The 26529-nt window shown below is 61.3% G+C and overlaps 3 protein-coding genes across 4 annotated transcripts; 2 read left to right on the top strand and 1 right to left on the bottom strand.

The window, feature by feature from the left end:
* The first annotated feature begins 704 nt into the window (after positions 1-704).
* ERF (ETS2 repressor factor) lies at positions 705-7661 on the top strand. Its single transcript, XM_004620697.3, has 4 exons — positions 705-871; positions 5127-5361; positions 5720-5835; positions 5938-7661. Exons 1-4 carry the CDS (start codon positions 850-852, stop codon positions 7212-7214), a joined length of 1650 nt encoding a protein of 549 aa, XP_004620754.1. The 5' UTR covers positions 705-849; the 3' UTR covers positions 7215-7661.
* A 4418-nt stretch (positions 7662-12079) lies between these two features.
* GSK3A (glycogen synthase kinase 3 alpha) lies at positions 12080-20809 on the top strand. Its single transcript, XM_055146152.1, has 11 exons — positions 12080-12537; positions 13900-14087; positions 15274-15357; positions 15479-15589; positions 17099-17229; positions 17315-17421; positions 18097-18194; positions 18264-18359; positions 18611-18797; positions 19124-19216; positions 20124-20809. Exons 1-11 carry the CDS (start codon positions 12231-12233, stop codon positions 20195-20197), a joined length of 1476 nt encoding a protein of 491 aa, XP_055002127.1. The 5' UTR covers positions 12080-12230; the 3' UTR covers positions 20198-20809.
* A 1788-nt stretch (positions 20810-22597) lies between these two features.
* ZNF526 (zinc finger protein 526) lies at positions 22598-26515 on the bottom strand. Of its 2 annotated transcripts, none has more exons than XM_055145617.1 (2): positions 26433-26515; positions 22598-24656 (listed from the first exon to the last, which is right to left on the bottom strand). In XM_055145617.1, exon 2 carries the CDS (start codon positions 24634-24636, stop codon positions 22639-22641), a length of 1998 nt encoding a protein of 665 aa, XP_055001592.1. In that variant the 5' UTR covers positions 24637-24656; positions 26433-26515; the 3' UTR covers positions 22598-22638. The 2 variants fall into 2 exon arrangements, with proteins under 2 accessions (XP_055001592.1, XP_004620819.1); XM_004620762.2 differs by having other exon boundaries at positions 26109-26496.
* Positions 26516-26529: the final 14 nt, after the last annotated feature.

The following is a 26529-nucleotide window of genomic DNA, read 5'->3' as shown; positions in this document are numbered from 1 at the left end:
TGCATTCTCTCCGGTCACTTCCTCCCAGCTGGGCCTGGGGCTATCAGGAAGGCCAAGACCCCATCCGCGGAGGCAAGGAGGGCACCGCCACCTCCCCATATCCGATGCTGGGAAATGCTTCCCACCCGTTCCACCCACCCCCGGACAGCTGCCCCCATTCAGGCTCGGCGTTGGAGAGGCACGGTAGGGCAGGCAGGGAAAGGCGGTCATCGGCTCCCTGCACAGTTCAGCCTCCTTCCAAAAGGTTCAAGCCTTCCATCAGAAAGTTTCTGACGCCTGCACCCCGCCCCCGCCCACGCCCGGGATTCCCTAAACACCCCCCAACACCCCCCCCCCCGCCCCAATCCCTTTTGCCTCTTCCAGGCGCCCAAAAGAAATCCGGAATTCCGCAGTGGGGAGAAGAGGAGGGAAGGGGCGGCAGGTCGCGAGTGCAGGGGACTTAGGTTATCTGCAGACTTAGAGCCTCCAGAAGGGTCATGACCCTCAGGACCCCATCCCACCCCGCCCCCTCCTTCCTTCCTCCCCTGTCGCGCGGCCCCTTTAAGCTCAGAGCCGACCGGTCCTCAGTGGCTGCGAGCCGGCGACAGTGTGTGTGAGTGTGCGGGGAGGGGGCGGGCGCAGCGTCTCCATGGCGACGCGGCGGTGACGTCGCCGGCCGGGGGGCGTGGGCGTCCCGGCCCCGGAGTGCGATATTAACCCGGGAGGCGGCGGCGGGGAGGGGAGAGGCTCTGAGAGGCGAGGCCGGGTGAAGCGGCGAGGGCGGCCCGACGGGCGCGGGACGGGACGGGGCAGCGCGGGCGCCGGGAGCTGCGGCCCGGAGTCGGGGCGCCTCGCCCCGGGCCCCCCAGCATGAAGACCCCGGCGGACACAGGTGGGGGCGGGGGCAGCACGTGTGGGGGAGACTTGTTGCCCCGGGAAACCAGGCTGAGAAACTTTGGGGGGGGCTGAAGGTTGCCGGGAGAGCCTAAGTGATCCCCAGTTCCGGGGGACCCCCAGGCACTCGAGACCTGTTGCTTCTGGCGGCGCGAGCGAGGGGTGTTGCATGGGACCCCCAATTTCAGGCTCCGAGCGGAGTGGCGTGGGTGCTGCGAGTCCCGGTCCGCTCCCTGTTTGGATTCCCCCGAACTGGGCTCTCACCCACTCCCATGATCCACGGGGGGTGGCGGGGTCCCTCCCCGCCGCTCTGTCACGTTGCACTCGGGGGACCGGGACGTGTGCGGGGCGTGGGGGGGCCTGTCCACGGGGCCCGCTATCCCCGGTTTCGCGCTGCGCGGTCCGGCCGGTGACCTTCACCGCGGCGCGTGTCCCGCACTGCTTCAGAGGGGGATACGGGCTGGCCTCTCGGAGGACGGCGTGAGTGGGGAGCCCCGGACTCGGGGTCCGGGCTGCGCCGCCCCTCCCCCGCCCGGCTCCTCGCTCCCCCGCCCGCGCCGAGTCGCAAAGTTCCAAAGCGCAGCCCGAACGTTCGAAAAAGGAACTTTTTGTTTCCGACCTTAGAACGCGCGGCTTTAAGGTGGCTCCGGAGAGACCTGGATATCCTCCTCCCGCGCCGCCGGGGGGCCCGGGGTGGAGGAGGGTGGGGAAGATGGGGGGGGACGCGGAGGCTCCCCCCTCCCTCCCCAGCTCTTCTCTTTCAACGGGCCGTCTTTTTCCTCCGCCCCCTTCTTCCCCGCCAACTTGCTCCTCCTTAAGGGGCCAAGGTTCCCCTCCCCCCCACACGGGTCGGCGGGCGGGGGGCAGCGGGATTAACCCCCTCCCACTCGGACTTTCCCCCCTCCCCTCCCCCGCTGCCCCCGGGCTCGCGCGGGCTGGACTTTGCGCCGGAGCGCGCCGGGGGGAGGGGTCCCAGCCGCCCCCTGCCCGTCTACCCCGTCGGAATCCGGCCCGGGGCGGGGACGGGGGAGGGGAAGGGGGCCGGGCGCCGCTGTTCAAACTTGTTTCCTTCCCCCGGCGGCGGCCGCGGCTGGGGCTCCTGTGTGCGGGTGTGTGCCCCGACCGGCCCACCCACCCCGCCCCCCCGCTCGGCGGGTGGGGGCGGCTCTTAAAGGGCTCCGAGCCGGGCTCCAGCGGCGCCTGGGGATCGGGGCCGAGGAGGGGGGTTGGGGGGGTGGGGCCGGGGTGCGGAGTGCTGTAGGGTCAGTCACGTGCGTCCCGCAGACTCTCCAGCTCCCACCGGCTCCGGGGCCGCGGGGCTTGGCGGGGTGGGCTGCGGAAGCCTCCCCCTCGCCCGAGGAGGGGGCCCAGGCACCCAGACAACCCCGCCTCGTCTCCCCTCCCTCTACGGGTCTGTGCCTGGTGGGACCGGCTGGGCCGCTCCCCCAACCCTGTCTTGGGGCCGAGCCGGGTGTGGATTCTCCGAGTGGGGGAAGGGGCGGGGGGGTGCTTAGAATGGCCTCCGCGCCGGCCGTCTGTCTGTGTGTCCGTCGGCCTGACTGCTGGCCGGCCCCGCGCCCCTCCATCCGATTCTCCATCCCGGCCCGTCTCCTCGGCCGCGGCTGCTTCCCACTTCCTGTTTTCTTCCCGGCTCTGGCGCCACCGAGGGCTGCCTGGAGTGGGGGAGGTGGTGGGCCCCCCAGGAGGCCCGAGTGTTCATCCTCCCATCACTCCTCCCTTCCGACCCCCCGGAGTCCCTGACAAAAAGTTTGGACGGTCACGTGAATTTGGTGGGGTGCCCGGGAGTTCTGCCTCTGCCGTGTCCACCCCCCTGCCCCCCCCCCCCCACCCCGCCCCTAGGTTTCCGCAGTCTGGGAGAATCCTGTCCTGGCCCTGCTCCTGTGGGAGCCAGGTGTGCCTGCTGGGATCCCCTTACCCCCCCAAGCTAACCCTTCCTGTCTGCTGCGCCTCTCCACCCCTGCCCTATCAGCTGCTCTCCCTGCTTCTCAGGCCCGCACCCCCTCCAGGCCTGGTGACTCCTGGTTTAAACACGTGGACCCATGCACAGCGCGCACACACACATGGTCCCTTTGCCCGTGCCTGGCTCCTGGCTCCAGGGCCTGGGGAACAGAGCCCCATTGAGACACCCTGACGTCACTCCCTCCTTTTCCTTCTCCCCCCAAAGCCAGGAACAGGCCCTCGTGTATGCTGTGTCCGATGAGGGAAGCCTGCACTGGGGTGGCCCCGGGAGTGGGGAGGCTCCCTGCAGTGCTGGCCGTGGGGGGGACCTGGCCTCTGAGGGACGTGCTCTAGAAGGGGATGTCTGAGGCCTGGGACAGCCCCCGGAATGCAGCTCCAGGCCTTTGCGGAGCCCCCCACCTCCCTTCCAGTTCCCTTTGTGTTGCGCATAGTCGCTCTCACTCCTTCTCTTCTGCAAAGTTTATTTTTAGCCGCCTGCTCCCCCGCTCCCAGGACTGTCGCTGCACACACGTTGCCTGGTTACCGGGACAAGGAGGCTGGGGCGGGTGGGCTGGGAAGGCTGGCTTTAATTTGGGGGGGGAGGGTGGAAGTCAGTCCACCCCCCCAACCCCAAACTGATGTCTCAGGGACTGGGTCCCCCGCCCCTCCCGGACCTGAGAGGCAGATGGGGGCGTAGGTGGGAGGACCGCGGAGCTTACTGCTTTGAAGGGGACCGGGAGCTTTGGGAGGGGCCCTGAGGGTCCCTTGGCTTCCCAACCATCCCTGGACCCCAAAGCCCACCCTGAGCCTCAGTTTTCTTGACAGGAGTCTGAGGGGGTGAACCTGCATTCCCAGGAGTGGAATGGGCTACACGTGAGGTCCGTGGAAGGCTCTGGCCCCGGCTGTCACATCCAGGACGGTGCGGGGAGCGGCTGTCATGTGGGCACCTGGGCCTGTGTCCTGGAGCCCTTAGGCTGCTCTGAGCTGGGGAGTGCAGGAGGAGGCCACCAGGCAGGGGAGGCTGGCCCAGGCCGGGATGAGGGTGCCCTGTCCTCAGAGTGAGAGCCTGCTTTAGATTTAGAGGGCGCAGGTTCTCCCCATTGCCCTCAAGTCCCCAAGGGGACCGACCCAGTCCCTGAATGCCAGAAGACTGGGTTGCTTCTTGGGTGAGGCGCGGGGGTATCCTCGCTCCTCTGCCCGAGACTGGGACCCTCCTGGCTTGCTGACCACTTTGGTCTTCTCCCTCTAGCGGCACCGTGCCCCTGCCCCGCTCCCCCCTTCTCTTCCTCCCTCTCTCCTCCCACCCCTCCATTACCGGCTGCCTGGTGCTGAATTATTGATGGCCCCTGATTACCCGGGGGTTTGGGAAATGACAACAACCGCAGCCCCCTCATCCCCCCCCCACCACCCGGCTGCCCACCCCCTCCCGGGACCAGCCAGCCCACCACCAACCTCTACCCAAGGTTAATGCTGGGGCGGGCAGGCAGGTGGGTCTGGAGGAAGCTGAGCCTGAGAAGACAGCAGGGAGGGAGGCAGGGCGACAAGAGTCAGGGGGGGCCTGTTGAGTCTCACCTTGAGGTGGGGCCAGGGTGCCTGGGCCTGGGGAGCCCAAAGGGTCCAGAGCTGCAGGGGGGCGGAGGGGGGGCTCTCAGACAGTCTGGGTTTCACTCTCCAGGGAAGACAGAAGCTTCTGTGTGTGCAGGCGCTGACCTCATCCGCAACCAGCCACCCCACCCCTCCTGGTCCTTTTAAGAAAAAAAAAAAAGCTCCCGGGTCGGTCCTGGGGTGGGGGTGAAGGCTCCGTGAGCCTCTGGAGAGAGCGGGTTTCAGGCTCACGCTCTGAGGAGGGGGATCAGAGAAGCTGGAGGGGCGGGTGGCTGGCCCTGAGTGCTAGTGCGGGAGCCTGGGGGGGTCACCCCAACTGGCCACACGTGCCCCTTCCTGCCCCTCCCCCACTGGCAGCCCTGCCCGTCGGCCTGGCTTGGTGCCTGGCCCCCTGGCACTGGCCCCGGGACCCGCCGCCGACGGTTTCCTGTTTCTCCTGGTGTCGCTGGAGCTGGCTCCAGCTTCCCCTCCCCCCTGCTCCCGTCTAGCCCCCCTCACACACACAGACACCCACTGTCTTCCTCTCACCCAGGTCCTGACTTGGCAGAGGGGAGACGGATTTCCCTCTGGGGAAGGGTGGGGTAGGGAGTGGACCCTGTGATGGGGATCCAGGGACACCCCCCCCTGCCCTGCCAGCCAGTTTGGGCATCCTGACCCCGGCTGCTCCCTGGCCTTCTCTGCCCCCCCAGGCTTCGCCTTCCCGGACTGGGCCTACAAGCCCGAGTCCTCGCCGGGCTCCAGGCAGATCCAGCTGTGGCACTTTATCCTGGAGCTGCTGCGAAAGGAGGAGTACCAGGGGGTCATCGCCTGGCAGGGGGACTACGGGGAGTTTGTCATCAAGGACCCGGATGAGGTGGCTCGGCTCTGGGGCGTCCGCAAGTGCAAACCCCAGATGAACTACGACAAGCTGAGCCGGGCCCTGCGGTGAGCAGGGCAGAGAGACCCCCCTGGGCAGATGTGGGGGGCCCTGATTTGGGGGGCTGGGATACATGTGGACTCCCTGACCCCTGGGGTCCCTGGGTTCCGAGCTTGACTCCTAGTTCCGCTGTCGCCCCTCTATGAGTCCGTTAGCCACACGGCAGCCATGTCGCGAGGAAGGGAAGGGAGGAGAGAATTCGGTCCTGGGTGTGCCTCCAGCCTGATACCCCGTGTGCGGGGTCCCTGATACCTCATGCGGGCCCAGCACCTTGGGGAGCCATGCTACCTGTCAGTTTGGCCTGGAGGCGGGCTCACTCGCATCCCAGGTGACTGATCTTCTCTCCATGTCCCTTTGTGCCTTTAGCTATTACTATAACAAACGCATCCTGCACAAGACCAAGGGCAAACGGTTCACCTACAAGTTCAACTTCAACAAACTGGTGCTGGTCAATTACCCCTTCATCGACGTGGGGTTGGCTGGTGAGTGGCCAGGGGGTGGGCCCAGTGGTGGGGGATGAGGGGGGGACCTGAATGTCTGGCGGAAATGGAGGGTCTTGACCCAAGTCTCCCCTCTCCTACCAGGCGGGGCTGTGCCCCAGAGTGCCCCGCCTGTGCCCACGGGTGGCAGCCACTTCCGCTTCCCTCCCTCGACACCCTCCGAGGTGCTCTCCCCGACTGAGGACCCCCGATCACCCCCTGCCTGCTCATCGTCATCCTCGTCCCTCTTCTCGGCTGTGGTGGCGCGCCGCCTGGGCCGGGGCTCGGTCAGCGACTGCAGCGATGGCACTTCAGAGCTTGAGGAGCCCCTGGGAGAGGACCCCCGGGCCCGCCCCCCAGGCCCCCCGGAACTGGGTGCCTTCCGAGGGCCTCCGCTGGCCCGCTTGCCCCATGACCCTGGCATCTTCCGCGTCTACCCCCGGCCCCGGGGGGGTCCCGAGCCCCTCAGCCCCTTCCCTGTCTCGCCCCTGGCCGGGCCTGGCTCTTTGCTGCCCCCGCAGCTCTCCCCAGCTCTGCCCATGACGCCCACCCACCTGGCCTACACCCCCTCGCCCACGCTGAGCCCCATGTACCCCAGCGGTGGTGGTGGCCCCAGTGGCTCAGGGGGGGGCTCCCACTTCTCCTTCAGCCCTGAGGACATGAAGCGGTACCTGCAGGCCCACACCCAAAGCGTCTACAACTACCACCTCAGCCCCCGCGCCTTCCTACACTACCCGGGGCTGGTGGTGCCCCAGCCCCAGCGCCCCGACAAGTGCCCGCTGCCGCCCCTGGCCCCAGACACCCCGCCGGTCCCTTCCTCAGCCTCCTCCTCTTCCTCCTCCTCTTCTTCCCCCTTCAAGTTTAAGCTGCAGCCGCCCCCGCTGGGACGCCGGCAGCGGGCATCTGGGGAGAAGGCCCCGGTGGCGAGCGCCGACAAAAGTGGGGGCAGCGGCTCAGGCGGGCTGGCCGAGGGCGGGGGCACCCTGGCCCCACCGCCGCCTCCGCAGATCAAGGTGGAGCCTATCTCCGAAGGCGAGTCAGAGGAGGTGGAGGTGACTGACATCAGTGACGAGGATGAGGAGGACGGGGAGGTGTTCAAGACGCCCCGCGCACCGCCTGCACCCACAAAGCCGGAGCCCGGGGAGGCCCCTGGAGCTGCACAGTGCATGCCCCTCAAGCTGCGCTTCAAGCGGCGCTGGAGCGAAGACTGTCGCCTGGAGGGGGGCGGGGGCCCGGCCGGGGGCCTCGAGGATGAGGGTGAGGACAAGAAGGTGCGTGGGGAGGGGCCCGGGGAGACCGGGGGCCCCCTCACCCCAAGGAGAGTGAGCTCCGACCTCCAGCACGCTACAGCCCAGCTCTCTCTGGAGCATCGAGACTCCTGAGGGCTGTGGGCCAGGGGACCCCTGTTACACCCCTCCCCATGCTTCTTTTGCTGCCTTAACCCCCCCCAATATCCCTGAGGTGAGGGCAGCCCTCTAGCCTCCTCCCTGCCCCCTCCTTTCCCATCCTCCTCCCTTGTTTTGTATACAACTTTTCATTTTTTTTTTTTTTAAATGGTGTGGGTGGGTGGGTACCTGGGGACAGGGGGGCTGTCTCTGTCCCTGGGTTTCTAAGCTCGGGGCAAAGTGGTGGTGGGGGGGAGGGGGGAGGGGGGAGATAAAGGGGCCCCCTCCATTCTGGGGAATTTATATTGAACCGAGGCTCTGGCCTCAATGCCCAGGAACTTTTTTAATTACAATCTCTTAGGAAGTAAAGCCTTGTTCCCCTTCTTGGTCCTCTGCCTCCTGCCCCCACCCCCCCTTGCCCCTCCCCAGTTCTTCCCTGTCCATCATCACCCTACTGCCCTTAGCCCCCATCCTGCCTTCCCCTGCCCCTCCAGGGGCCATGAGTGCCTGGGTTTCTCATACCCCACAAGGTCACAGCAGGGGAGGGGGGACATTTTATGATGAACCAAAAATTCCGTGGGGGGGGTGGAGGAAGGGGAGGGGTGCCACCCGGAGGCCACAAGTCTACAAGTGCCTGCTATCCCTCCCCCACTCCCAGCCCAGTGCGACCCTATCACCCCCAGCTGCTCCTAGGACTTAGCCCATAGACAGGCAGGTGGGGCAGTGGGGAGGGGGTACCCTGAAACCAAACTGGAAGCCCCCTTTGCCTCCCAGCTGGGGCCCCTGGGGTGGGGGTCTGTGGTCAAGCCTTATTCTGTATGGGGATGGAGGGAGGGGTGGGAGTCGGGAGACTGCTGGAGAATGTATTCAAAACAATAAAAACTTTGGACCTTTGGGTGTTGGAGCCATTATCGGGGTTAGGGTGGACGAGGTCAGGGCTAGCCTGGACACCTCTGGCTTCATGGCCTGAAGGGCTAGCCTGGACACCACTGGCTTCGTGGCCTGAGGGCCCTGCCAAAAGGGTCAGATCTAGACCTGATCAGAGCCAGGAACACAACCCCCAGCGCCCCTGAATGTGGGCTCAGGCCTGCCCCGCCCCTCCTGGGGGATCTGCTGTCCTTGGAAGCACTCTCCTTGCCCAGCTCCACCATGCAGCCAAAGCCCTTGCTCTTCAGTTCCTCGAAATGCCTTTCCTCCCTGGCTGTGAATTCCCGTTTCTAAAAGTCACCCTCTATGGCTTGCTTTTTTTTTTTGGGGGGGGGTCACATCCGATGATGCTTAGGGGTTACTCCTGGCTCTGCACTCAGGAATTACCCCTGGCGGTGCTCAGGGGACCATATGGGATGCTGGGAATCGAACCCGGGTCGGCCGCGTGCAAGGCAAACGCTCTACCCACTGTGCTATAGCTCCAGCCCCTCCATGGCTCTCCTTAGGGTGCTTTGGAATTAACGGCCCTTTCTTTGTGTGTTGGCTGAACCTAGAGGCCACCGGTATGAGAAGGGACTGGCTCTGGGAGCTGGAGAGGAGGAGGGTTGCCTGGCATACAGCTGACTAGGGCTGTGGCCCCCAAACAAGAAGTTCACCTACTGGGTGCCAGGTACCCAGGACTTGGGTAGGTGCTGGCGTGCATTTGTTTCCATCCGTCCAGTGAGGGAGGAGCGGGCAGAGCATTGTTGAGGAGACAGGGCATGTGGTGCCAGGGATCCAACCCAGACAAAGCAGGTGTGTTTTCACTTGAGCTATTCTTTGGCCTGAGCCCTCCACATGAAGCCTCTCTCTGAAGCCCACGTTCTTTCAACGACTCTAAGAGTTTTCCTCCTCAAGCCAAGAGCATTGGCTGTAAACCAGGATCTTGAGATTGTAGTCTGAGAGAAGAGCTCCTAAAGTTAGCAGCAGAGCTTGGAGATCACAAATCAGGAGAGCAACAGGAGGAGTCCGCACCGCCTGTGGTGGTACAGATAGCCCAAACCCTCTCAGGCAGGTGAGATGCCTGAGACCTGGAGAGGAGTTTCACCAAGGGTACACAGCAGCTTGGGCAAAGGAGTGCGAATTTGGGGGCTCAGGGCATGTTGGATTGGCTTCCTGAAACCCGACCCTGCTCAACTGAAGTGGGGAAGGAACTGGCAACTGTTACCCAGTCTGGCTTCACCCTCAAGTGTGCCAGCCCAGGGTGGGTGGTCCCAGATGAGGCTGGTTGGCAGTGAAGAGGAGCCTGGGCTGGGGTACTGGCAGGAAACCCAGGCTCCCGTGGCAGCCTGTGGGCAACTGCTCCCTCTCCTGGGTGATGTAAGTCACTCCCTGGGGGTGGGGGCTGCTGGGCTATTTCTGGAAGTTGGGATGAGGCGCGTCTCCTGGCAACATGGATGCTGCTGAGTTGGTGGTGGTGTGATGGAGAAGGGAATGTCATCTTAGCTGGAGGAGGGGACCCTGACGCGTGTTCTCAGCCGCATCCTGGGCCTTTCATAGCATCACAAAGCAGGTTTCACGTGGATTTACAGGGGCTGGGGGCCAGGTCACGGGGAGGGGATTGGTGGCCCAGATTCTTGCAGAGTGGGATGTCACTGGCGGCATCTGGTCTTGCAAACCCCAGTATGCTCGTTCTATTTTAAGGGCTCCCCAAAATGCATGGGAGGTTCCTGCAAGACTTTTTCAGTCCCTGCTTTTCACAGCCTCTGATGCGGAGCAGACAAGTCTTTCTAGAGGTTTCAGGACACAAGTCAGTGATTCCATTAGGGACCCTCATCACCTCTAAACTCCCTAGCACTCCCAGACCATCAAAGCCCCTTCCCCATGCTTTTCAGCAATGGACTCAGTCACCAGTCTCATAGTCTCCAGACCTTTCAGTGACACCCCAGATCCCCTCTGATTCCTCTTGTCTTCAGTCATGGTTTTCGGGTATCCTTAGACCAGGAAAGACCCCTTTCACCTCTTCACGGTTCCCCCCAGACGCTTCACACAATCTACTTTGTGCTCCGTGGTAAACGTTCTCAGCCCCAACCAACAATTTAGGACTCCCTCAGGCTGCAGCCCAGATCCCCTGGATCCCTCAATACTCCCATGTCAGTTTGCCCACGCGCGACCCACTGCGCATGGCCCACGGATTTTGGCCGTTAACTAACCGCCGGTATGACACCCCGCTCCATTGTCCTGGTGGGCATCTTGATTCAGTCGGACACCCCAGATTTGAGGGCTTGACTCAGATTTTTGACTGAGTGGCCGTCAGAGGGCACCAGGCGCCACTAGGTTCGAAAACTACGATTCCCAGAAACACCCGCTCCGAACTGTGTGCCATGTGGCCACAATCGCCAGCAAGGAGCGGAAGTATGTTCGCGCTTTGCCTTCTGGATAATGTAGTCCGAGGAGACGCGTTCCAGTCGGTCTTACCCTAGGCCCTGCGTCTTTTGGGCCCATCAATCAGCCACTTTCCGTGACTTAATGGACCCCACTCTCAGACTTTAGGAAAAGCAGTACAGTAGGTCAAGTTAAAGTGAAGTCTAGAAACTCCATTCCCATCAGGCTGCGAGGCAGACGAGCGTGAAGGGGAGATTTCATTTTAATCCCAAGCACTTCCAGGTTTTCCACCCCAATTAATTGATAAATAGACGACATAATGCGTGCACAAATCCCGAGCCTACGCCTAGCGAACGCCACCCCATCTCTAATGCTCCAGGATCCCGTAATTTAGGAACTGGAGGACGCCGAAATTCGCATGTGGATTCAATACCGCGATTCTGTTTCCTTTTTGGACAATTTCGTTTCATTCATCTGGTGCAACCCACATTGCCTAGAAAAGAAGAAATTGTCTCCCGAGGCTGTAGAGTTGTGAGACGCCGCCGGGAAGTTTCCCAGATCATTCCCGGGGAGTGGGGACGGCATTTCCTTCCCGACCTGTGTCACTTGCAATTTGAATGTTTGGGTTTATTTTCCAGCGGTCCCCTGGGGCTCTTACATCTGAGGGCCATGAGGCCATGAGAAAGGGACTGAAAAATACTTCAATCTCCCCCAAGGGGACTTCTGTTTTTCACCTTGAGCGCACTCTCACCACAGGTACCCTTGCACTTCACTTTCTGGCAAAACTCCGCCGTCTCGATTCACAAAGGGCCACGATTCAGTCCAGGGTGTTCCCTAGTACGCGTCGGACGCCGAGTGGTAACAACGGGTCGGGTTCCTTGAACTCCATTTCCCAGAAGACACTAAGGCCATGCTGAGGAGCCGCTGCGCGGAAGCCCTTGGTGAAGACTACATTTCCCGGCGGGACTGCGGCCAGGCGTGCGGAGAAGGAGGCGCGCCAGCCTCGCTCCATTTCCTAGCCTGGCTCCAAAACTGCCGTAAAGGGGCCGGATGCTCACACGGGGACTCCATTTCCCGGCGTGCCTTGGGAGCCGTTTCACACCCGCAATGCGGTGAGGGCGTGGCGACGACTCCATTTCCCGGCTTGCCTCACGGCCCCACAATTGTCGTTCCACGGGCGCAGACTCAATTTCCCAGCGTGCAGCTGGCACCGGTGGCCGACAACAGCCAATAGGCTAAGCGAGCGCCCGAACTCCATTTCCCGGCGTGCCCTGGGCCCGGGGAGTCCGGGGACAAGTGGCTGCTACGCGGAAGCGCATCAGGGGGCCCGCGGTGGCCGCCGTGGAGTGAGCGGTCACCTCAGATTCGGCCTCCCCAAGCGTTTCAGGGTCCATCCCTTGCATTCAGGGTCCATTGACCAGGACTCCATCTCCCGACCTGCAGTGCGACTCGACACCCCGCCCCGCGAACGCGTCCGCGGCCGTCGCGGACTCCATTTCCCGGAGTGCCACGCGGCTCTCCGTGCGGGCTGCGGGCGGCGACGGCGGCGCGAAGGGCAGGCGGACTGCATCTCCCGGCGTGCCCCGCGGCGGGCGCTGGGCCGCAGCCGGAGCCCGAGCCCGAGCGGCGCGGCCTGGAAAGGGCCGGAGCCCGGGGGAGGCGGCGGCAGCAGCGGCGGCGGGGGCAGCCCGAGCCCCGCGGCCTGGGCCTACGCTCGGCGCCATGAGCGGCGGCGGGCCTTCGGCGGGCGGCCCTGGGGGCTCGGGACGGGCGCGAACGAGTTCGTTCGCAGAGCCTGGTGGCGGAGGCGGCGGTGGCGGCGGCGGCGGCGGCGGCGGTGGCGGCGGCCCCGGGGGTTCGTCCTCCGGCCCGGTCGGTAGCAGCAGCGGCGGGAAGGCGTCGGTCGGAGCCATGGGTGGGGGAGTGGTGACTGCGGTCTCCGGGGGTGGCCCCAGCGGCAGCGGCGGAGGAGGCAGCGGCGGCCCTGGCGCGGGGACCAGCTTCCCGCCGCCCGGAGTGAAGCTGGGCCGTGAGTATATAGCAGCGCCCGCGGTGGGGTGGGGATCGGGGTCTCGAAGCCCGCGGGCCATCGATGGATTTCTTTGGTTTGCCCAGGTAGGGGCGCGAGGTCGCTGTTCCTCCCCCAGGCTGAGACCTGACTTTTTCCCCTCTCAGAGATGAGATTGGGGCGGGGGGGGGGCGGTGAGGGGGCGGGGGGTGGCGGCGGCGGCGGGGTTACCATCGCTTGGAGTTTAGAATGACGGACCCTCAGACAAACAGGGCGCAGGGGGTCGTGTCTTTCCCGAGGTACTGGATTTTTGAACCTTAGAGGGAGGCATTTGCTGTTGCCATCCTTTGGAGTAGATGGTCAGGGCCGTCCCAGGTTCCAGGGGCCTTGAAGGGTTTCATTCACCCCACCCCCCGACAAAAAAGTGGGGGTCTGAATTTGCACCCCTTTAGAAGATGGGAACTTGAGGAAGCGATTTGGATAACTATTTCCTTAAAGAGCAAGACCAGAAAGAGGAAAGGATTTCCACCCGTCTGAACCCCAAGTGGGCGCTTTCTTCATCCATCCTGGGCAGCACTGGCCCGCCTGTCCCTGCCCCCCACCCTCCCCATGGGAACAGATGAGTCCTACTCTTAGGGACCAGGACAGATTAGCATCCCCTTTCAAACAGAGTCGCTGCACTTGAGGAAATGAGGTTTGCTGGATCTCTTCTTCCAAAAGTGTAACTGAGGGGGCGGTTGGAGCTTTCCTAGGCCTTGAGTCTGTGGATACCATCTCCCTCTCCTTCACCTGAAGTTTGGTGACAGTGACCTGGAAAATAGCTCCGTAAATCATCTCCTTGCTAGGGAAGAGACCACGAGCCCCTTGTAGTGGGTTTGGCCCCTCAGCGACCTCTTCGGGAATCCTCTCCTCAGCTCCCTTGAGAGAGAAGAGGTCTCTGTCTCCCATGGAGGGCTTCAAGCTTTGCTGCCCTTTGGGGACCGAGGAGTGAAAGCACCTCAGGGGTAACCCTCTCCCGAAGTGGAAGTGGTTAGGCCAGGTTTTCCCCAGCGAGAGCCGTCAGCCTAGGGATGGATCTGACCAGGTGACTTCTCAGACCAGGTGGGACTAGCAGTAGAAATTAGGGGTTACCAACCCATGAGCAGGAAAGAGGTTGTAAGTGCCAGTTTCCTTCCATATGGAGGAGGCAGGATTTAGAGTTCTGTAAAGGAAATGACGGGTGAAGACACGGGGAGAGGGACATCTAGCAGACACCTCCCAAAGACAGGCAAGGGACATACAGGCACCCTTGAACTTCTGGTCAGGGGTCCCTTCTCCCCCACAGTGCCAAGATATGATGGAGGCCAGAGGGGAAATGGCTGTTGTGTTCCATTTATTTCCCAGGTGACAGCGGGAAGGTGACCACGGTGGTAGCCACTGTAGGCCAAGGCCCAGAGCGCTCCCAGGAGGTGGCTTACACCGATATCAAAGTCATTGGCAATGGTTCCTTTGGGGTGGTGTACCAGGCCCGGCTGGCAGAAACCAGGGAGCTGGTGGCTATCAAGAAGGTCCTGCAGGACAAGAGGTTCAAGGTACTGTGGCGAAGGGTTTGGAAATAAGGAAGTTTGGGGATGGGCATAGCATTGGAGTTCAAGGGGAGAGCTGAACTTGGGGTTCCCCAGGTAATCTGTGTGTGGGCCCGAAGAAGGGGAGATGGCAGGGAAGGAGCTGTGGAAGGGGGAACTGTGAGTCCTCCGAGAGGCTGGTGGCATTTGCTCAGAGTAGACGCTTATAGGCAGGTCCTGGTTCAGGTGACTTAACCTGGGAAGCTGCAGTCCAGAGATGAGCTGGCTCGATCCAGGCTGGAAGCTGGTGCTTTGCACTCTGAAAATTCTGTTTCCTGCTGCCCATTGGAGAGACACGGTGACTGCTGGCGGCGGGTGACGAAGGTCGCCCTCTGCCCTGGGTGCTGAGCAAGTGTGGGCTGAAATCCAACCTGCCCTGTCCTCGCCCTGCCACGTGCCAGGGGCGGGAGGAAGGGGCGGCCTTTCCTCATCCTTGCTGTCCTGGGAGTTTGTGCCCCACTGTTTCAGCTGTGGGGGCCAAGAATCCCCAGGGGCTGCATAGCTGAATGTGGGGGTCCTGGAAACTTAGGTACCAGTCAATGCTTTCTGAGCACGCAGTGACCAAAACATTAATTCAGGCGTGTGACAAATCCAAGGTGATGCTGACAGTACCTGCTTATCTGTCTGTGTGCCTCTTCTTGGGGATCACGGTAGAAGAAGGTTCAGAAGCCCCCAGTTAGAGTTGGGTGCAAGAAGAGCTGTGAGGCCAGGCTGAGGGAGCCCGGGGTGGCAGTTAGACATGAGTCCCCGAAGTTAGGGATCTGAGGAGGGGACTAAGAACTGAGGAAGCAAGTTGGGAGGACAGGGATGCGAGTAAATGTGTCTGTCCCGTGTGCCCCTGGGGAGGTGGGCCTCAGGGGCCCCATTGCTTTTCAAAGAAGCCGGGGAAGGGGCTCTCCAAGCAGAATCATTGGGATGTTGACAGTCGATGGGAGATTTTAAAAAGCAGACAGAAGAAAGCCTCTTGACTTTAGCCCCTTCGGCTCCCAGCTGGTGTGTGAGGACAGTGGATTAGGGCTGAGGGGTTGGGGTCCTCCAGAGAGACTCGGGGAGAAGTAGCTGCCCGACTTTGTTAGCAGGAGTTAGGGATAGGGGCGCCAAGGAGCAGGGGCTGGGTAGTCTGTGTGGTGGAGCTCTGCCTTTGCCTCCCCAGAACCGGGAGCTGCAGATCATGCGCAAGCTGGACCACTGCAACATCGTCAGGCTGAGATACTTCTTCTACTCCAGTGGGGAGAAGGTGCGCTCGGGCTGGGGGGCCACCCCCGGGCCCTTCCTCCACACTTCCCCCACACCTCTCCTTCCCACCTGCTCCCTTTCTCTCACCACACCTCACACCTCTTCTTCGCTTTGCTCTGCAGAAAGATGAGCTTTACCTGAACCTAGTGCTGGAGTACGTGCCTGAGACTGTGTACCGCGTGGCCCGCCACTTCACCAAGGCCAAGCTCACCATCCCGATCATCTACGTTAAGGTGGGCCAGCAGGCAGGCCTGGGGCCTGGGCCCTGCTTGCTGAGGGGACCCTCATCCTCCTTGGTTGCTTGGGTCTTTCGCCCCTATTCACCCAGAGATAGAGTTTGCCACTCCCACAGGAGCCAAAACGGAGCCAGAAAGCAGGTTTCGTGGGGAGTGCAGAGTGCAATGGCCCCAGTCATGTGAGTGGGTCAACTCAGCCTCGAGGGGCTCAGTCTTAGCCTGGTGACTGCAGGGGGGCATTCTGAGATTGGCCTCCTGGCAGAGCGGGTTGGAGAGGCAGGGCAGGAGGCAGGCGAGAGTCCGCAGGGCATGGAGTACCTCTTCTTTGTCTGTGCAGGCTTGTTCCCCACTGCCTGATGCCATTGCCTGGGTGGTACAGACCCTCTGGAGGTGTTTGAACGAATGAGTGAATGAATGAATGATCCGTCCAGGCATGGTGGAGAATAGAGCAGCCTGCTGCCCTGGGAGGAGGTGGGTGGGCTCAAGTTTGTTGGAGGCAGTGTGGAGTCCAACTCTTCTCCTGCTGGCTTGAAGCGCTTGGTTTCTCGCCGGCCTGGGCTCCACCAGTGATTGGGTGTTGGGGAACCTGGTGGGAGGGCCTTCTTAGTTTGGGGAGTTCATTCTGTTGCAGCCTTAGGACTAGGCCCAGCACTGGGTAGTACCAGAGGTGGTGATTGAGACCTAGGCTTTTCACAAGAGCAATGTTTGTCAGGGGAGACACATTCGCTCAGAATATAATTCTAGCACCTGCCGTACCATGAGGAGTCAAAGCAGGAGGCCCCTAGCTAATCTGCTTTGGTGGGGCAAGAAGGTTCGTGGGCAACTGGAGTGATAATATGTGGGTAGGGCATTTGCCCTGTGCGCTGCCAACCCAGATTCGATCCCTGGCATCCCAAATGGTCCCCCGAGCACCGCCAGGAGTAATTCCTGAGTGCAGAGCCAGGAGTAACCCTTGAGCGTCATCGGTTGTGACCCAAAAAGGGAAAAAAAAGGGGTCAAGGAAGGCTTCCAAGAGAAGCTCTGGCACAGGGCGAGAAAGTAGCATCTCTGGCCAAGGATTAGGAGGGCATAGGCAGTAGCATCCCAGGAAGTGGAGCTCGTGAGTGGTGGAGAAATCTCGCACTTACCCGTGCCTGGCACCAGCCTCAGCCCTGGGATGCAACTGAGAGGAAAACCCGAAACTCCCTGTGAACTGGGCACTTGAGTTCTCCTCAGTGAGAGGGAGAGTAGTGGGGAGCCAGCCGGAGGGCCTGACACTGGTGGCAGGGGGTGGGGAAGGCTGTACCCTTCTGTGGCTGGTGACTTTGGTGGGGGCTGGGGGATGTGGCAGGTGACGGAAGTGAGTGAGCCACGGCAGGGCCGGGAGATGGCTTGACCCAGCCCTCTGAGTGGCCCCAGCTCGTGCTGAAATTGGAGATGTGAGGGTTCCACGGGAGAGGAGCTGGCACTGTGCTCTGAGGGCAGTGGGTGGTGCCCAGCTGTAGTTCTCTCCCCACCTACCCACAGGTGTACATGTACCAGCTCTTCCGGAGCCTGGCCTACATCCACTCCCAGGGCGTGTGTCACCGGGACATCAAGCCCCAGAACCTGCTGGTGGACCCTGACACGGCTGTCCTCAAGCTCTGCGATTTTGGCAGGTGGGCTGTCTCAGCCGTGCCGGGTGGTTCACGGGGTGCTCCTGGTCCCCGCCTGGTCTTTACTCCTGCTCCTCTCTGCCCACAGTGCAAAGCAGTTGGTCCGGGGGGAGCCCAATGTCTCCTACATCTGTTCCCGCTACTACCGGGCCCCGGAGCTGATCTTCGGAGCCACCGATTACACCTCCTCCATCGGTCAGGGTTGCGGGAGGTGGCAGGGCGGCCAGCGGGGCCCATGGTGTGAGCTGAGCCAGTCACCCACTCTGGTCAAAGTGGCACTCTGGCCTGGCTTGTTGGGTACCCGCTCGGGCTTCTGCCCTGCAGCTGCCCTGGGCCTGAGGCCTCTGCCCTCTGTACACTGCCAGGGAGGGGCTGGCAGTGACCTTGGAGGCCCAACTAGGGCGCTGCCACCACTGGGGTGTGAACAGCTCACAACACCTGGCCCTTGCTGTTGGTGGGAATGACAGCACCACCTCTATGACCTCAGGAGAGAGCGTGAACGGGTTGGGAGAGAACTTTTAGTGGCAGCCTGAAGCAAGTGTCAGTGCATGGTCTTGGGTGCGAGCTTGGGCTGGGAGAGTGCTGAGGGATGTCGCCCTGTCGACAGGATAGAGCACCCAGTCTCCCCTCCACCTGTTGGTCTTTCCTCTGAGGCAAGGTGGAGAAAGGATTATTGGGGTCACAGAGCTAAGAAGCTTGATCCCTGGAGCCAAGTCTGGGGCAAGGGAACAGTTAGGCTGCAGGCCCAGTGCTGTTTGTGACCTGGAGCAGGCCCAAGATTGGGACTCCAGTCCTCCTAGGGGCAGGGGAGGGGCCAGCATTCCGGAGGGGCTGGATGCCTTGGCCCTGACACCCCACCTTCCACTGCAGACGTGTGGTCGGCAGGTTGCGTCCTGGCCGAGCTGCTCTTGGGTCAGCCCATCTTCCCCGGGGACAGCGGGGTGGACCAGCTGGTGGAGATCATCAAGGTGAGGGCACGGCAGATCGGGGGTGGGGTGGGCACTGAGGGCTCCCTGCTGATAATCTCTTTCTCACAGGTGCTGGGAACGCCAACCCGGGAACAGATCCGAGAAATGAACCCCAACTACACGGAGTTCAAGTTCCCCCAGATTAAAGCTCACCCCTGGTCGAAGGTGGGGCTGGCCGCACAGCTTGGGCAGCTGGGCACAGTGGCACCAGGGCATTGTGGAGGGGCCTCAGCTTGCAGTTGATGGAATTTGTTTCCCGATCACTGTCCCCCTCACCTGTGACTTACCTGTGACTTCCCATTTGGAGTGGGGTTGGGGAGCCTTTGGTGCACTTTGGAAACTGGATTTGTTAGAAGCAGGGGGTGCTGCAGCTGTGAGGGAAGCCTCTCAGCCTTGTGGCCCCCCACTGCCCTCAGGTGTTCAAGTCCCGGACGCCACCCGAGGCCATCGCGCTCTGCTCCAGCCTGCTGGAGTACACACCATCGTCCAGGCTCTCCCCACTGGAAGCCTGTGCCCACAGCTTCTTCGATGAACTGCGAGGTCCCGGAACCCAGCTCCCCAACAACCGCCCGCTCCCCCCACTCTTCAATTTCAGTCCTGGTGGTGAGGGCCCCGCTTGGGAGCTGGGAGTTGGGAAGTGGGGCTTGGGTTGGGGAGGGAGGGAAGTGGGGAGCTGTGGGAGGACCAGGAAGTCAAGACCTTGGGAGATAGGCCCCCTGCTGGGTTCAGGGTAGCCCTAGTGGCTTCACGGACATGTCCCTGTCAGCCTGCACCAGGTGCACAGTGGTTTTTCACTCAGTGGCCAGGACCATCATTCACTCTCAAGCAGCCTTGCCAACATCTGGGGCCCATATAGTGTTGCTTTTTCCTTGCACTGGACTGCAGATGCCTTGCCTTGCACCCTTAGCCGTGTCCGTTCTTGTCCCTAGAACTTGCCATCCAGCCATCTCTCAATGCCATTCTCGTCCCTCCTCACTTGAGGACCCAGGGGAGTACTACTACCCTCACCTCATCTTCACAAGGTACGTCAAGGCCATCTGCTGTGGTTAGAACTGCATTTTTAGGGAGAGGGGGTGTAGCCCTGAGTCCCAGCAGGTGAGGAAAGTGGGAGGACACAGGAAGGGCCTGCAGGCCTGGGAGTGGCCCCTGAGTCAGCCTCACATGTGTGACTAAACACATCTGGAGAGGGTGCAGACATCAGGGCTAAGGTACATGCCTTGCACGCTGCCGACCTTGGTTCAGTTCAAGGCACTACATGATCCTGGAGCGTCCCCAGCACGGCCAGTATTCAGGAATAGCACTGCAAGGCCCGAGCGGCTCCATTTAACCTGAGCATTGGCCCGCTGGCCCTGTTGGCTGAGAAATCCTGGGAGGGGCTTCTGGTCTCTCCAAAACAAATGTTGGTCAGAAAAGCCAAGGATCTTGTTGGGCCCACACTGCCCATTGGTTTGTTGCCTGAATGAAAGGGGCCTTTGCCGGTAAAAATGCTGATTTCCTTGGGCTGGAGAGAGAGTACAGTGGGTAGGGCACTTCCCTTGTGCGCTGCTGACCTGGGTTCCATCCCTGGTATCCCATGTGCTCCCCTGAGCACGACCAGGAATGATTTCTGAGTGCAGAGCCAGGAGTAACCCCACAGCACTGCTGGGTGTGGTTCAACCTCCCCCAAAAGAAATGGGGGGAAACAGATTTTCTGTTTCTCTATGGTTTGTCTGGAAATCAGGACTATACTAGGCCTTCCCTTTCCTTGGCAGTGCTGGGGTTCCATCACCCTTCTTGGGTGGCAGATAGTATGTGATGCACCTGGTCCTCGGCATTTTGGGGTTTGCATCCTGCCTCACCCCTGACTTTAGTGACATCCTCCAGTTCCTGCTCTTGGTGGGAGGGAGGAGTCTGAAAGGCCAGGCTAACCCCTACCCCTTCTCATTCCAGCTTTAAGTGAGACTTCGCCCAGCTCCGACTGGCAGTCGCCGGATTCCACAGCATCCCTCTCTAACTCCTCCTGAGGGCCCTACTAGCCACCCTTCCATCCGGGAGCCCCTAGTGGGGCTGGGAAGGGGGGGCCATAGCCCATCAAGCTCCTGCCCTTGGCTGGGCCCCTAGACTAGAGGGCAGAGGTAAATGAGTCCCTGTCCCCACCTCCAGCCCCCCCTCCCCAGCCTCACCCCTGGGTGGGCTTTTAAAGAGGATTTTAACTGGTTATGGGGAGGGAAGTGAAGGAAGGAAGACAGGGGTGGGGGGCCGAGGATCTCCTCCCCCTGGCCCCTCGCCTCCCCCCAGGTCTCCACCTCCTCCTCCCTTCCCCTTCCCAACCCTCCCCTCCCCTGTCCCTTGTAAATAGAACCAGACCAGCCCCTCTTGCCTTCCCTTCCCCGGCCCCGGGTGTAAATAGATTGTTATAATTTTTTTCTTAAAGAAAACGTCGATTCGCACCTCCAACCTTTCCCCGTCCTACAGCTCTGCCCCCTTCTCCTGTCCTCTGCCCTTAGGGTCTCCTCTCTTCTCTCCCCACCCGGGAGGGCCGGGGGCGTGGGGGAAACTCCTGATGTCTTAGTTTCCACAGTAAGGTTTGCCTGTGTACAGACCTCCGTTCAATAAATTATTGGCATGAAAACCTGCTTCCCGGCTGGCTGCCTGTGTCTGTCGCTCAGGGAGGGGGCATTCCCTTGGGGCTGGGGGCTTCTGGGCACTGGCTTGTCTGTAGTGGAGTTAGCCCCCATGAACCTCGCATAAAGCAGCCACTGGCCTCCAGAGGGGGAGGCCCTGGCCTCCAGGGTTTGGGGAGCAGGGGCCACATCCACCACGCCAAGATGAGCTGCCTGCTGCTTCAGGGGCCCAGGGACCTCCCCTGGACTGTAGACTTAGGTCCAAACTTCATTTGGGCAGATTCTTAGTAGGTAGAGACGGGGGGGGGGGTGACCCAAGTCCTGGCAGACCCTCAAACTTCTATGTCCATGACTTCAGCCAGAGATTCACCTGGCCTGTCTCCGTTGCAGAAGGTTAGTGCCCAGAGCTTGGCCTAACTGCAAATACGCAGGCGCTGGGTGGAGGGACATACTGTTGCCTACACGTGGCATCTGCAAGGTCGGGAGTGAGCAGCCACCTTTGGGGTCTGTGGTACTCTTCGTTCCCACTGCTTCCATCTGGGCAGCACTCAGGCCAGGGTCCCTTTGGCCTGCCAGACTCCCAATTCTGGTCTGTTCCTGGCTCACACAGCCCTGAATTCCCAGATCGAGGCTCCCCCTCTGCCCACCTCCCAGCCCTGCTCCACCTCCTCCATAGATGGTGTGGCCTGCTACAGGGCCTACTGCTTCTCAGAGGGAAAGAATGTAGGATTTCTTCCTGTTACCCATACCTCCAACTCTTCCAAGGCCTGCCTGTCCCCATGTGCTATGACCCCAGCTCATGACCTACAGTTACAATCAGTTTACTGGGTTTCCACACCCTGGGAGTTGTGTGGCCTCTGCTAGCTCCCTGGGAAAGCTGTTCATTTCCTTTGGATAACGGTGCATCTCACAAGCCCAAGTGGAGTGTAATCCCTGCAGTGGATGCCATGCACGTCTCCAAGCAAACAATCACTTGCCCTTCCCTTAGCGAGTCTGCCTGGATCATCCTCCTCACCACTCACTGACTGCTGCTGCTTCAAGAAGTGTATTGGAGTCAGACCGAGAGTATAGTGGGTAGAGTGCTTGGTTTAACCCAAGTTTGATTCCTGGTATCCCATCTGGTCCCTAGCACCCCAGTAGAAGTAATTCCTGAGTGCAGAGCTAGGAGTAAGCCCTGAGCACCATTGGATATGGCCCCCAAACAGGTATGTCTTCTCTGGAGCCTCTGACCTCCCACCACAGGGTGGCCTGTGGTGGCTTCCTGCTCTCCCTTAGATCCTCTCATAGCCCTGAGGAGTCGGCTCTGCTCCTGAGGCTCAGCACCCACTGGCATGTGAGAGGAAGGTCTCAAGGAAGGAGTCTGAGGGATCCAGGATATCTATTCATCGCTAGGTTAGGTGTGTCCCCAAAACAAAGGGGGAAGTCCAGAACTTTCCACCAGTGGGCAGAGCCTAGTTCTAGATGCCCAGGGCACAGGGCACAGGGAAGGGTAGGAGCAGGAGGTTAAGATGAAAAGTTGCCGCTGATGGTGCCCAGCACCAACCTGGCACTTGCTCGGGGCTCAGAAAATGGCTGACCTTGCAGAACCCAGAGGTGCTGCGCACAGAGCATAAAGCAGGATGACCTGAAATGGACCATGTGACACCCCAGAGCTACAGGTCCCATCAGTTCCTCATCAGGGACTGGGGAAACCTCTGGGACAGAGCGCATGTGCCAGGGTCAGACCCTGTTACGCAGTGAGCACTACAGTGGGTTGTCGGGGTGGTTTGCCTTCTCCCCAGAGGTACCCACACTTGCAGCTGCAACCAAACGCTTTTATTGCTGCTCTCCTGCTCTCTGGCTCACTCGAAGGCTGTGTCCAACTGCAGCAGCCCGCCCGCCTCGCTGGCCCCCAGCGCTGCCTGGCACAGCTGTAGCGTGTCCTCCAGCGCCAGCGGCTGTGAGGTCTCGATGATGGCAATGGTCTCCCCAAGCTCTGTGCACATGATTGTCTGCTGGGGCTCAGGGGGCGGGGGCGGTGCCGGGGGTGGAGAGCGGGGGAGCGGGGGGAGCGGCAGAGTCCGGGTGCGAGCGTGGACACGCTGGTGCAGCCGCAGGCCGGCCAGGGCACGGAACCAGCGGCCACAGGTGCCACAGTAGTAGGGGCTCTTGTTGTAGAGGCCGGTGATGGGCAGGCGGGGCGCACGGGCAAAGGCCACAGGCCGCAGGTGCAGCCGGCGGTGCTGCTGCAGGTTGGAACTCTGTGTGAAGCGCTTGCCGCAGTCTAGGCACTGGTAGGGCCGCACGCCTGTGTGCGTCAGCTGGTGGCGGCTGAGGTTGGCCAGAGAGGCGAAGGTCTTGCCGCACGAGTGGCACTGGAAGGGCCGCTCGCCCGTGTGCGTGCGCAGGTGGTTGTGCACATGCACCAGCTTCTTGAAACCCCGGCCGCAGATGCCACAGCGGTGCCGCCGCTCAGGGGGCCCATGGACTGAGCGCCGGTGTCGGGAGAGCCGGGAGGCCGAGGCAAAAGACTTGGAGCACTGAGGGCAGGGCAGTTGCACAGGTGGGGCTGGGACTGGAGCCGGGGGTGGGGGTGCAGGCTCGGGGGGTGCTGGGGAGCCTGTCGTGGTGGTGGTGGGGGGCACCCCGCTCTTGCCAGAGTGAGTGCGCCGGTGGTAGAGGAACTTGGTCATGTTGCTGAAGGTCTTGCCACAGCGACAGCGGTGCAGCGGGTTGGCGGTGTGGGCCCGCCGATGTGCCACCAGCGTGAGCTCAGTACCAAAGCCGCGGCCGCAGTCCACACACAGGTAGCGAGCCTCACCACGGTGCAGCCGCACGTGCTGCTCCAGGGAAGCGGCTTTCTTGAACACCTTGGAGCAGGCGGGGCACTCATGTGTGCCCCCCACGTGGGCCCGCCCATGGGCCAGCAGCCGGTTGGCAGAGCTGAAGCTGCGCTGGCACTGGCCGCAATGGAAGGGGTGGGTGGCCGAGGCGGGGCCCCTAGATGCCCGCCGGTGTCTCCGGCGTACCCCACTGGAGGTCCTGTGTTGGAGACAATCCCCACAGCCCGGGGCCTGGCCTGCAGTGGCCTTGTTTCCTCCTAAAGCGTCATCGCCTACCTCTGTGGCTGCCTCCTCATCCCCTGTCTCTTCCTCCTCCTCCTCATCTTCCTCCTCTTCCTCCAGCCCATTGCGCTCTTCTTTCTCTAGGGAGTCAAAGTGGGTGCCTTGGTGCTCTAGAAACTCCTCTGGGGTAGCACACAGGGCTGAGCACTCAGGACATTCGTAGGGCTCCATCTTTAGTTCGGGAGGTGCAGGGGGTGTTGGCGGCGGCAGGGGAAGGGGCCCTGGAGGCTCTGCCACTGGCACTGCCGGCAGATGCTGGGTTTGGCGATGGGCCATCCACAGCTCTGGAGAAGGGAACAGCTCTTGGCAGTCCCCGCACTGGTACTGGATCTGGCTGGTGGACTCCCGGAGGTGGGCATCCTGGTGGGCCAGCAGCTCAGTGGGGGAGAGGATGAGCTGGCTGCACTCACAACACTGGAAAGGTCCCTCCTCAAGGCTGCCTGGCTCTAGGCTGGCCTCGTGCGTGGCCAGCGAAGCTGTGTCCAGCGTGGCAGGCACGTGCTGCTCCTGGTGGGAGAGGACGTCCTCCAGTGTGTTGTAGAGGCTCCCGCACTCAGAGCACATGAACTGGTGGTGCTGGAAGAAGAGGGAGGAGGCCAGGGCCTCCCCAGGGGTCATCTCGGTCACCCCTGCAGACATTTCCATCGTCTCCCCAAGGGCCAGAGTGGACACCTCCAGGGCTGCTGGAGACATCTGCATGGGCATCTCGGTGCCCTCGGTTGCCACTTCGGCCATTGTGGGGAGGGTGGCGGAGCCTGGGGAAAGAGAGAGGGGCTGGTGAGACAGCAGGAGCCCGAGGGATATCCCTTGTCCCTCCTGACTGCTGTCAGGTCTGAAGCCAGTGCTCCTGCTGCAGTTTTTAATGAGTTGATACAGGCCAGACATAGGCCTACAGGAGAGTCAGCACCCTTCAGCCTGCCTCCAAGCTGCCCCAGTTCCTCAGAGGGACCAGGTCTGACCCCACTCCTCCCCCCTCCAACACTTTCCTCCTACACAAACAGAGATAAGGTAAAGTGTTAAGAACCACCTGCCCTGGGCTCTGCAAGTCCCACTACTCACTTCCTCTCTCTGGGACTGTTTTTTCACCTCTGAATTAGGAGCAGGAGATGTCTCTAGCCTTGTCAAGGACCAGATGTCTCTGTGCTGCAGAGACATCTGGTCCTTGATCAAGGCTAGAGAGCCCAGGGATGTGAAGTTCTCTATCAAAGGCACTGCTGGACCCTAAGTCATTCTTCTGTTCTGCGCCATCTGCCACTTAAAAAAAAAAAAAAAAAAAAGAGGCTTCTCTTCTGGTCTCTAAACCATGTCCCCAGCATTTTCTGTTCTGGAGCCTTTCCTATCACTGACCTCCTCATAAGGGGATGGCTACATTCCCCTTGGGGCACCTGTGCCATCTCCATCACAGCAAAAAGTAAGCAAAGGGTGGGACAGGGAATTGAATTTTGGGCTTTCCCAGGACTGCCCCCAGTTATTAGTGTTGGGGCTCAATTCGTCCCAGCTCTCTTCATAAAGAGGCGCTCCACATTCCTGGAAGCTAAGTCCAGGACTGTACCCCCAGTGTTATGATGCCAGCAGGCAGCTGCAGTCCTGCACAAGCTCCACCACCACCAACACCCCCCTCCTAGGAACTGCAGTGACACACCCTCCAGGAAGTCTGGCCCTGCGTGTCACTGTCTCTGGGTGCTTTCAACTTCTCCCGCCAGATGGGCTCTGCAGGCTAAAGAGACTTCTCCCAAATAACACCGCCCAGGGCCCTGCTGTCAGCCAGTGCTCAGAAAAACAGAGCAAATGATTCACCCAAAGTCCTGGGTCTCCACCGGCCTTAACCACCGACTTCAAGCTTATTTTTGAGTGGCAAGGCCCTGTGCCTGGAACAACCATTACATAAAGGATCTTCCTGGAAAGAGTCAACACAGACTCGCAGGGTTCAACCCCTTCTCCAGATGCGTATGTGTGTGTGGGGGGGGGTGGGGGGTGGGTATCTTTACCATCTCACTCCAAACAGACACCTCCCCGCCAGGGTGAGCCTGGTGCAAGGCTCAAAGTAGGGACAGAAACAATGTTCAGATGTTCACACCACCTCTGGAAAGTGGTCCGGGAGAGCTGACTTCTCCGTCTGCGTTCCCTATCTTGGACTGTGGGAACTAGCAGGAGGTGAGTGCGGGGCTCTACATAAAGTCGATTAAGTCCTGCCGGAAGGAACCCACCTGAGGCCTGTTAGTTCAACTTCCCGGCTACGCATCCCTTCTCTCAGATGCCACTTAAGTCTGCAGCCTGAGAGCTCACTGCGAGGCGGGCGGCGGGGCAGCGAGCTCCGGAGAGACTGTCGTGCGCAGCGCCGGAGTTCGTTCAATCCGTGCTCCCGGGCACCGGACGGAGGAGCGCTCCCTTCGCTCTGGCCGGAGCGCGGGCCCCAAAGCTCCTCGACCCCGGGGAGTCCCTCCCTTTCTTTCTCACTCTTCTGCCCTCTCGGTACGCCCAGCGCTCTCTTCCCCCGCCCGCCCCGCGGCGCCCTCACCCGTCTCTCTCACCTCTCACAGCCCCCGCCGCTCTTGACACAGACCCTCTGCTCCAGGCGTGTGGGACCCCTCACTATCCTCACCTCCCATTGGGCGGCGCCTTTCAGCG

The sequence above is a fragment of the Sorex araneus genome, chromosome 8, assembly GCF_027595985.1.
Source record: "Sorex araneus isolate mSorAra2 chromosome 8, mSorAra2.pri, whole genome shotgun sequence".
Classification (NCBI taxonomy): domain Eukaryota; kingdom Metazoa; phylum Chordata; class Mammalia; order Eulipotyphla; family Soricidae; genus Sorex; species Sorex araneus.
This window is presented reverse-complemented; position numbering and strand designations above follow the sequence as displayed.